General features: G+C 47.3%; 2 protein-coding genes across 2 annotated transcripts in view; one reads left to right on the forward strand and one right to left on the reverse strand.

The window, feature by feature from the left end:
- Nucleotides 1-5,282: 5,282 nt before the first annotated feature.
- On the forward strand, nt 5,283-7,014 carry Swsap1 (SWIM-type zinc finger 7 associated protein 1). Its single transcript, XM_015489593.2, has 2 exons — nt 5,283-5,543; nt 6,050-7,014. The coding sequence occupies exons 1-2, from the start codon at nt 5,298-5,300 to the stop codon at nt 6,551-6,553; spliced, it is 750 nt and encodes a 249-aa protein (XP_015345079.1). The 5' UTR covers nt 5,283-5,297; the 3' UTR covers nt 6,554-7,014.
- Nucleotides 7,015-8,365: 1,351 nt separating this feature from the next.
- Nucleotides 8,366-10,295, reverse strand: part of Epor (erythropoietin receptor) — a 7,083-nt gene continuing 5,153 nt past the window's right edge. Inside the window, exons 7-8 of the mRNA XM_015489054.2 lie at nt 9,463-9,550; nt 8,366-9,369 (exon numbers count right to left, since the gene is read on the reverse strand). Coding sequence (XP_015344540.2) covers nt 8,758-9,369; nt 9,463-9,550 — 700 coding nt within the window. The 3' untranslated portion in view covers nt 8,366-8,757. The remainder of the gene's footprint in view (nt 9,370-9,462; nt 9,551-10,295) is intronic.

Here is a 10,295-nt window from a genome sequence, read left to right on the forward strand (position 1 = left end):
CCCATTTTCTTTCTTTTTATTTGTTCTAATTAGTTACACATGATAATAGTATGCATTTTGACACATCATACATAAATGGAGTATAACTTCTCATTCTTTTGATTGTACCAAGCCCATTTTGAAAACCAAAATCCTTTCTTAACTCCCTTGTGTTAAAACCTGATCTGAACTGATGTGAGGTTAAGTATAGCTTTTAATTATTTCACTTGATGCAAATATTCTTGTTTTACTGTAGATAAGGTGTTTGGTCTTGGTATATTATATATAAACCTAGGCCCCACTAGGGGTATTATGCAAGACAGAATTTACACCACATTACCTTTAAAAAAAATTGGAAAAGTTCTGAATTCCAAACTCTGAGATCAAAGACTTAGGTAAGGGACTGGGACTGCTGATATATTAGAGAGTGATATGGGATAAGGAGAAAACGCAAGCTAGGGAAAATGTGAGAATTGTGGATGGGACTTGGCTTACAATTTAAAGAGCATGGCCAGGGGGATGTGAAGGAGTAAAGGAAAGGAACCATGTAAATATCCAGTGATAGAAATAGCAAGTGCAAAGTTCCTGAGCTGGAGACCATGCCTGATGTGTTTGGGGAACAGCAAAGAGGTCTGTAGGGCTGGAGTGGAGCGGGAGAGTTGGAAATAGAGGAAGAAGAGGTTGGGGAGATGGTGAAATGGGTCGTTGGCCACAGGGAATAAAATGAGAGAACTAGTGAGCTGAAGGTGGAGGACAGACAGCATCGACCAACCTGCTTGGCCCACCACGGCTCTGTTTACATCTCACACACTTGAAATCCGTGCTTCCCCCTGAACTTCCCCTTGGGCCAAGAATCAAATAAAACCTCAATACCACGGACAGCACCTCTGCCCACTTCCGCTACCGCTGTCCAAGGTGCTGATGCGGAGACAAGGGGGTAAGAATGACTTAGGTCTGAAGGTTGGTGACAGCAGCCCTGGTCTTGACCTCATTCTCAACTCTAAAAGATGGATGAACTCCAGTAGAGAACACCTCCATGAGTCACAGCATTTCAAATTCAACTCCACCAAAACGGCTGTGTTTTAGAACGTACGAAAGAACACTATTGTCCTTGACTCGAAACCCTTGTGGCCAGGTGCTCTGGTGCACACTGGTAATCTCGGCTACTTGGGAGGCTGAGGCAGGAGGATTACAAGTTGGAGGACAGTCTGTTTTAGCTTTTTGCTGCAGTGACAAAACACACACACAATATCTACAAGAACAATTTTAAGAAGATAAATTTATTTGGGGGCTCACCGTTTCAGGGGTCTTGGTTCATAGATGGCTGACTCCATTCCTCGCAGCTCGAGGTCAGACAGAACCATGGTGAAAGAATGTGGTGAAGTCAAGCAGCTCAGGGCATGACCATCTGGAAGCAGAGAGACACTAAGCTCAGCTCACAAAATATATATCAAAGGCTCACAAAATATATATCAATGACCCACCTCATTCAGCCACTGCCTGTAGGCACCACTCAGTCAATCCCTATCAGGAGACTAATTCACTGATTGGGTTGTGAGATCCTTAACCCAATCGTTCACCTCTAAACTTTTTTGCATTGTCTCACACATGAGCTTTTGAGAGACACCTCATATCTAAACCATAACAGCCTCAGCAACTTAGCAAGGCCTTCAGTGACTTAGTGAAACCATCTCTTAAAATAAAAAGGACTGGGGATGTAGCTCAGTGGTAAATCACACAAGGGCTCAATCCCCAGTACCCATAACAGAGAGAGAGAAGACACACATTGAGAACACGCTGGGAGTATAGCTCAGTTGTAGAGCACTTGCCTAACATGTGAGGCCCTTGTCAATCCCTAGTACCACACACACACACACACACACACACACACACAATATCTCAAGCCGGGCATGGTGGCCCATGCCTGTCATCCCAGCAGCTTGGGAGGCTGAGTGAGGCAGGAGGATCACGAATTCAAAGCCAGCCTCAGCAAAAGTGAGGCCCTAAGCAACTCAGCAAGACCCTGTCTCTAAATAAAATGCAAAATAGGACTGGGGAGGTGGCTCAGTGGTTGAGTGTCCCTGAGTTCAATCCCAAGTACCCCCACACACACAAAAAAAATCTCTCTCAAGACCGCAGTGGCTTTCTAAGCAAAAGCCAACCTCCTAGTGCCATGGGCATTTGCACTTCCATGTGTGTCCACCTGGAAGGCTCTTCCCCTGCATTCATGCTTCATTCACTCCTTCACCTCCTTTGGGTCTTTTCTCAGCTGTCACCTCCCCAGCAAATCCTACCCTGACCACCCTATTTGAAACTGAAAAATCCAATTGGTCTTTCCACCTTCTCTTCCCTGTGAAAACAATTTTTAAATCATCTGCTCATACACTTTATGTTTAGTGGCTGTTTTCTTCTCGTCAGCTCCACTAGGTCAGAGACTTTGTCTATTTTTCTCTCATGATTGGGTCCCCAGCTGCTCTATCAAAGCACCTGGCACTGGTGGCTCGAACGGGCCCTGGAATACAAGAGATTCTCAAACAATGTTTGTTGGAGTAATGAACCAATCGCTTGAACGTGGCATAGACTAAGAGGAAGCAGGGACTGACCCTGAACCACCACTTCTCCACCCCTGGTCCCTCTGCAGCCCCAACCATGGGCTGCTGTGCCCTCCCATGGAGCATCTCTGTTTTAAATGCCTTTCTGTGAAGACAGAAAAACGGAATTCTGAGAAGTGACAGAAAGAACTGTGGTCCAGAGAGATTTGCCAAATGTCTGCATCACGACTGAATGTCCTCACCCAGCCGACATTTATGAGCACCTACTGGGTGCCAAGTGCTGTGCTAGGAGCTGGGGACCTCGCAGTGAACAAAACAAAGACTTTATCTTTGTGGAGCTGACACTGTAGAGAGGAGAGATGTCATCAAGTAAATGCTTAGTGTTGGAAGTGATGGTATTCGAAGCAGTTGAAGAGCGAGCCTAGGTGCAGTGGTGTATACATCTTTAGTCCCAGCTCCTCAGGGGGCTCGGTCAGAGGACTCACTTGAGTCCAGGAGTTCAGGGTCAGCCTGAGCAACATGATGAGACTCCCTCTCTTTGGAATAAAACAGAGAAGGCTGTGCAAGTTTTCACACGTGGTCAGAGAAAGCCTCTCCATGTAGATGCTATTTGGCCAGAGACCTAAATGGAGTTGTTTCTTTTTTTTAAATATTTTTTTTAGTTGTTGATAGACCTTTATTTTATTTATTTATATGTGGTGCTGAGAACCGAACCCAGGGCCTCGCATGTGCTAGGAGAGCCATCTACCACTGAGCCACAACCCTAACCCCTGGAGTTGTTTGTTTTTTATAAATCTGCTGGGTGTGATGGTGCTTACCTATAACCCCATGACCCCAGAGGCCAAGGCAAGAGGACTTCAATTTGAGGCCAGCCTCAGCAATTTAGCAAGACTCCCAAAAACTTAGTGAGACCTTGTCTCAAAATTAAAAAAAATTGGAAAAGTTCTGAATTCCAAACTCTGAGATCAAAGACTTAGGTAAGGGACTGGGACTGCTGATATATTAGAGAGTGATATGGGATAAGGAGAAAACGCAAGCTAGGNAAAAAAAAAAAAAAAAAAAAAAAAAAGGACTGGGATGTGGTTGAGTGGTAAAGAACCCTTGGATTCTATCCCCAGTACCAAAACATGAGCTAAACAGATGTCTATGAATGACTGCTCTGGGTAAAGGAACATCAAGTAAAAAGGACCTGAGCTGGGGCCTCAGAATGCCCCTGGGTAGGTAATTGTGTGATGTTAGTGTTGACTACTCTGTATAACTGATGTGTTGCAGTGTAATGTATCTGGTGGGGGTGGGTGCTGAGGCAGTATTTTTGACAGAGCTGAGTAACCATGTGCCTCGGAGTTTGTATGTGTTTGTGTGCACGTGCATGCATGCAGGTAGTGGCTATGGTACAGTTGTATCAGAGTGTGTTCTTGTGTGTGTGCAAGAGAAAGGATGTGTGTGAACACAGGACAGAATGCGTATGGGATCCTTTGTGTCTGGATGGATATAGCTGTGAGCATGTGGATGATGGAGATTCTGGAATTGAAATATATGCAGAGATGTCATGGTGTGTGTGTGTGTGTGTGTGTGTGAAGGGTGTGGGGGTACCCAGCTGTTTGAGTGGGTGTATTGGGGGATGTTGTGGAGCTGTTTTCTGGTCCCAGAGAGAGAGAGAGAGAAAGCCCAGGAAATCTCAGTTCTGCCCTGCCCCTGGGTCTCCAGGCAACAGCACCACTTTGAAGTTACCAGGAGACCAGGTTGCCAGGGCAACACAGACATGAGTGGCAGCTCTGGGGCAAAGTCTGGGTGAGGAGACCCAGTCAGTGATCATGCTCACTCACTTCGTTCCTTCCTCTCACCCAGTTTCTCAAAATCCCTACCTTTCTTCCTTTGCTGATTTAACAAGAACATATTTGAGACTTACAATGTGTTAACGCTGTTCTGAGCCCTGGAGTGACAGAGGTGACAAGGCAAACCAGACCTCTACTGAATTTCTCTCTCCAAGCCCCTTTCTTTCCTGCCTCTTTTGTCTTATATTCCCCCTTCGCTCCTTCCCTCAGCACAAGCAAGATTCGAGAAGCCCCCATGCCAATGAGAAAGTAAGGTGAGTAGCCTCTTCTCACAGAGCCTCTTAGGTAGCTGTTGCTGTTTTGTTGTGTCGTTGTTGTTTGCACACAGTGTGCCTGAACCTGTGGCCCCAAACACTTGTGACCATATTCAGGTGTGTAGAGACACAAGCACACAACTCATCCCTCTACACTTCTCAGTTGCATTGGGTGACATCATCAAAACCACACACAGACACAAGCCCATCAATATTGCCCTGAGACACCATGAGACCCATTTTACAGGTGAGCAAACTTAGGCTAGGAGACTTGAAGTAATGTCAGTGATTTGGGCCCGTTTGCTCCAACACTCAATGCGTATATGTTGCTTACAAGACACCTTAGAGACGTGCACAGACTAAAGATGAAAGCATAGGAAAAGATATGCTGATTAGCTGACTAGCTGATTAGTCACAGTAATAGTACTCATGCTGCTTCCCCCAGAAGCCTCCCTCAGAGGAAGGTCTTATCTCCCTTAAATTCCTCCATCTTTCCAAAACTCAAGACTAGGTTATCTGCTCAGTCCCCAGGGGGAGAGCTAGCAAACACGATTTACTTTTGACGGACAGCTCCAGGGACCAATAGAGAAGCTAAGTTTACTGTAACCAATGAGGCCTCAGTTTGGGAGGGATCAAGGCTGGGAATGCGCTCTCGATTGGACAGAGATGTGTTGCGAATGGCGGAGACGCTGAGGCGGGTGCTAAGCCGGGGCAGCGCGGTGGGGACCGGGGAGGACACGGCAGAGGCGGGGCCGCCTTTGCTCTTACTCGGTGCTCCAGGCTCTGGAAAAACAGCGCTGCTATTTGCGGCGGCCTTGGAGGCAGCAGGAGAGGGCCGAGGCCCTGTCCTCTTCCTGACTCGTAGGCCTCTTCAAAGCCTGCCCCGCGGCACCGGTGCGGCGCTTGACCCTCTGCGGCTGCAGGTAACGGTGGGGCGGGACCAGAGGCATACCAGCCAATAGTGGGGCGGGTCGAGGATTGAGTGATAGATTGGTAGGTCCCTGGCGGGGATGGCGGGAGGGCTCACCCGAGCGGCCATGATGGGGTGGAGTCAGGAGTGCGTGAGGGGTGGAACCAGCGGAACTTAATTGAGTGAAAAACCAGATCACGACGGGCGGTGTTAGAGGCAGGCCCAGGGGGCGGGGTCAATGTTAATTGAGGGGTGGGGCTAATGGAGCTAAATTTTCAGGGCTTGGTCGGACTGAGAGTGATGGTAGGGGCAGGTTTCCTCTGGCAGTGTTGGCCCTTAACTAGGACTATGGCAGTGCTGGAAAAAGGATGAATAGGAGAATATTTACCACGTTGTCACCCTGGAACCAGCTGGCTAGGGAGCGAGAGAGTCTGGGACAGCAGGGAGTCTGACTTCCTGTGCTGAATCTGGCCTCTTCTTTTCTTTCTTTTCTTTTTCTTTTTTTTTTGAATCTTCTAGAAGATTCGCTTCCAGTACCCACCCTCAACCGGAGAACTTCTCCGGCTCCTGTGCTCTGCCCATGAGGCTCCAGGGCCTGCCCCCTCCCTACTGCTGCTTGATGGCCTGGAGGAGTACCTAGCAAAAGACCCTGGGCCCCAGGAAGCCGCCTACCTGGCTGCCTTGCTTCTGGATACAGTTGCCTACTTCAGCCACCGACGTGGACCCAACCGGGACTGTGGGCTCATGGTGGCCCTCCAGACTCAGGAGGAAGGAGACAGTGGGGATGCCCTGCAGCTGACACTGTTCCAGCGGTATTTCCCTGCCCAGTGCTGGCTGCAGCCAGATGCACCAGGCCCAGGAGAGTGCCACATCCGAGCCTGCCTTGAGCCAAGTGGGCTGGGTCCCAGGACAGAGTGGTGTGTGACTTTCCAACCAGATGGAGAGATGAAGATCACCAGGTGGCCCACCCAGGCTTGTGACCCCAGCTCAGACAAGAGTTCAAGCTCTGGAGACCAGCCCTGAACCTTGGTGTGTGACAACCTATCTGCCTCAGTTTCCAGGGGCTGGAATACTTATTTCAGGAACATATGCAGATTCATCACTTAAAGAATATAAAGTGCTTCTTCTCTTTAGCTCTATATATAGGGGTTAAAAATTAGCATTATAGGGCTGGGATTGTGGCTCAGCAGTAGAGCAGTCGCCTAGCATGGGCAGGACCCTGGTTTGATCCTCAGCACCACATAAAAATAAAGGCATTGTGTTGTGTCCATCTACACCTAAAAAATAAAAATAAATAAAAATTAGCATTATAGAGGTTGGGGAGAGAGCTTGCATAGCATGTGTGAGGCCCTGGGTTCAATCCTCGATACCATAAACAAGCAAAAACACCCTAGTATTACCATGTACATATTATGTCCAATCAGTTGATTTTTTTTTTTTTTTTACTGTTTTGAACTGTATAAAGAGTTTCATGATAAATGTAATCTGAGGCTTCCTTCTTTGCCCAGTTAAGATTGTAACTAAGACTCAGCCACATCTTCTAGTTCATTCCTTTTTTGATGTTGCATATTAATCCACGGGCAACTATACCCTAATTTATTCATCAGATTGACTTATTTACTGCTTGAACATTCTAGTAAACATGTCCAGTATACATAGGTGTACCAGGATATATACCTAGGGTATATACTTAAAAAGTGGAATTTCTGTAGCATAAAGTATGCATGTTTTCAGCTTTCTCTGATTAAGCCAAACTTTTAAAAAGGGGTCAAATGAAAATTGCTGCTAAATGCCATAATGATATTTGGCATCACCACAGTACTTTCTCTCACCACCCCCTTTTGTCCCCAGTACTGGGGATGGAACCCAGGGACGCTCTACCACTGAGTTACATCCTCAGTTGTTTTTTTAATTTTTGAGACAGGGTCTCTTTAAGTTGTTGAGACTGGCCTACAACTTGCAATCGTCCCACCTCAGCCTCCTGAGTAGTTGTAATTATAGGAGCCAGTGCTTTCTTTAAAACATGGCCTGACTAGGTGTAGCGCACAAGCTTGTAATTTCAGCAACTCAGGAGGCTGAGACAGGAGGATTGTAAGTTCAAGGCCAGCCTCAACAACTTAGGGAGGCCCTAAGCAACTTAGTGAAACCTTGTCTCAAAATAAAAAATAAAAAGGATTGGAGATGTAGCTCAGTAACAGAGTACCCCTGGGTTCAATCCCAGAACCAAAAAAAAAAAAAAAAAAAGCCTTATTCAGAATAAAGCCCTGTGAGATATTGTTTTATTGTTGTTTTTTTTAAATTTATTTATTTTAGTTGTACACAATGCCTTTATTTTTATTTATTTATTTTTATGTGGTGCTGAGGATTGAACCCAGGCCTTGCACACGCCAGGCGAGTGCTTATGGCTGAGCCACAACCCCAGCCCCTATTGTTGTTATAGTGATAGAGACTAGATAGAGGGTTACTAAAAAGTTTTCTTCTCCTTGGGTGTACAACAAATTACATCTCCCAGCATCCCATGGTTCTAGTTGGGTCACATGACTTTCTGACCAGGAGAATGTGAGAAAAGAGACTGTCTTCACATGAGATCCCTAAAATGAACCGTGGAATCTTCTGCTGTTCTGCTGTATCCCTTTGTTTATCAGCTGACAGGACGTACAGCATCGATCTAAGGACCCCATGGTCATCCCAAGAGAAGACTAAGCTATAGACCAGAAGAGTTTGGGCCTCTGACTCATCCCAAAATGGCTTCCCACCAGTCTGAATTAGGATATCAGCGAGAAACCATGTAATGAGCTAAGCCACTAAGATCTAGGAGCTGCTTGTTACACCAGCTAGTATAATTTACAAGACTAATTTATTTCATTATGATTAGTCTTCACATTGCCAGGTCCAAAATTTCAGAGTGAGATCAAGGACTTTATCTGCTGCCCCTGTGGCCATGGCCTAGGGAAATATGGGGCTTACAGAGAGTTTGCAGAAGTCATAGTAGAAAAACTTAACATATTTTATACATATATGTATATACAAAAAAAAAAAAAAAGAACATACATATTATAAAATACTGCACAGTTGGGACTTTCTGAGCAGAATGGGTCGGGTAAACAGTCAAAGTTAGCAATGCCCCTAGCCTTGAGGGCAGCCTCTCCGTTCCTGTTCAGGTCAGTCTTGGACCTGAACTGGCGCTGCAGTCCTGTTGGATCCCCAAGCATCTGTAGGCTGGAGTCCTAAGAGCAGGCCACATAGCTGGGGGATAGAGGCTCAGGGGTTGGGACAGGGCTGTTCTCATACAGGTTGGAGTAGGGGCTATCAGAGGAGCCCCCTTGGGCTCCCTGGGAGTCCCCTGAGCTGTAATCAGTTGAGATGCCTGAATCAGAAACCACGAGGTACAAGTACTTCAGGTGGGGTGGGGTGGGGGGCAGCTCAGGAGGCAGTGCTCGTGGACGCAGGAGCTGGGAGCTGGGATCCAGGATGGTGTACTCAAAGCTGGCAGCTGAGGCGCCCTCTTGTCTGGGCTTTAAGACCAAAGCAGATGAGCATGAGGATGCTTCTGAGCCTTCATCCACAGCCACTGTGTCCACACTGCCATCAGGCCCTGAGAGGTCCTCACTGCATGGGCTCTGGGGCAGCAACCACTTGTCCAGCACCAGATAGGAGTCCTGGGCACGTTCATTGCCCACTGGCTCCAGCAGAGGCCCCTTGTCATCTGCTCCTGGCTCCACTGCCTGGGTAACCCCCCAGCAGCGCTCTGAAAGGACTTCCAGGTGGGCTGGTGGGTCCTCTGTGAAGGGTGTGCAGGGGTTCCACCAGAGACAGCCATCGTGCTGGGAGAGCCACAGCTGGAGAAGCAAAACCAGCTGCTCAGAGGCCAGGGCTTCCACTTTCAGGGGCAGGATAGCCCCAGGCTCTGGGGGGACAACCAGGCCACCTACCTGGAAATTACCCTTGTGGGTGGTGAAGAGACCCTCAAACTCGCTCTCTGGGCTTGGAATGCCCGGCCAGATCTTCTGCTTCAGGGCCCTGTTGAAATTGATAGAAATATTTTGGTGGACATAAGTCATTGAACACTCACCACTGCTCTTAGCCCCCAGTCACATGTGTACAAATATTCCTGGTCCCTGTGATCATGAGGGACACAGAGGGGTACATCAGGACTGGGGAACAGGGGCTTTGGCTGAAGCATCAGTGAGGTCCTTCAGAAGGCTAATTAGAACGGATTTGTGAGGATGACAAGGAGCTCAATATAAACTGACTCAAGCTCCGAACCTGGTCCAGGGTTTGCCTGGAGGAGCACTATTGTCACTACTCTTATCACTCCCTTCAGTGGTTTCTCAGCATTCGGAATATATCCAGGGCTGGGGATGTAGCTCATGTAGAAGGCATGCTTAGCACTCTTGAGGCCCTGGGTCCCATCCCCAACACACACACAAAATAAAATCCAAACTCCTTCCCCTGCCCCACAGGTCCTGCGTGATCAGCCTCCTGGTATTTCCTTTGCCTCATTCACCATTCCCCCCTCACAGAGTGCTCCAGCCACATCTCTTACAGCTACTTCAGTGTCCCAACTTCATTTCCACCAAAGGACCTTTGCACTTGCAGTTTCTTCTCCCCACTTTTCACATGGCTGCTTCCTATCAACTCTGAGGTTTCTACTCCAGAAGCCTTCCCTAACTATCCCATCATATATGTACCCATGCCATGTGTTTCTAGGATATCACTCATAGCAATTTTTTTTTAATATATATATATATATATATATATATAT

The sequence above is a fragment of the Marmota marmota genome, unplaced genomic scaffold, assembly GCF_001458135.2.
Source record: "Marmota marmota marmota unplaced genomic scaffold, marMar, whole genome shotgun sequence".
NCBI classification, from domain to species: Eukaryota; Metazoa; Chordata; class Mammalia; order Rodentia; family Sciuridae; genus Marmota; species Marmota marmota.

Coding starts and splice junctions, on each gene's coding strand:
- Swsap1 (XM_015489593.2), top strand. CDS start 5,298: ATGGCGGAGACGCTGAGGCGGGTGCTAAGCCGGGGCAGCGCGGTGGGG. Junction 5,544..6,049: donor TTGACCCTCTGCGGCTGCAG/GTAACGGTGGGG, acceptor TGAATCTTCTAG/AAGATTCGCTTCCAGTACCC.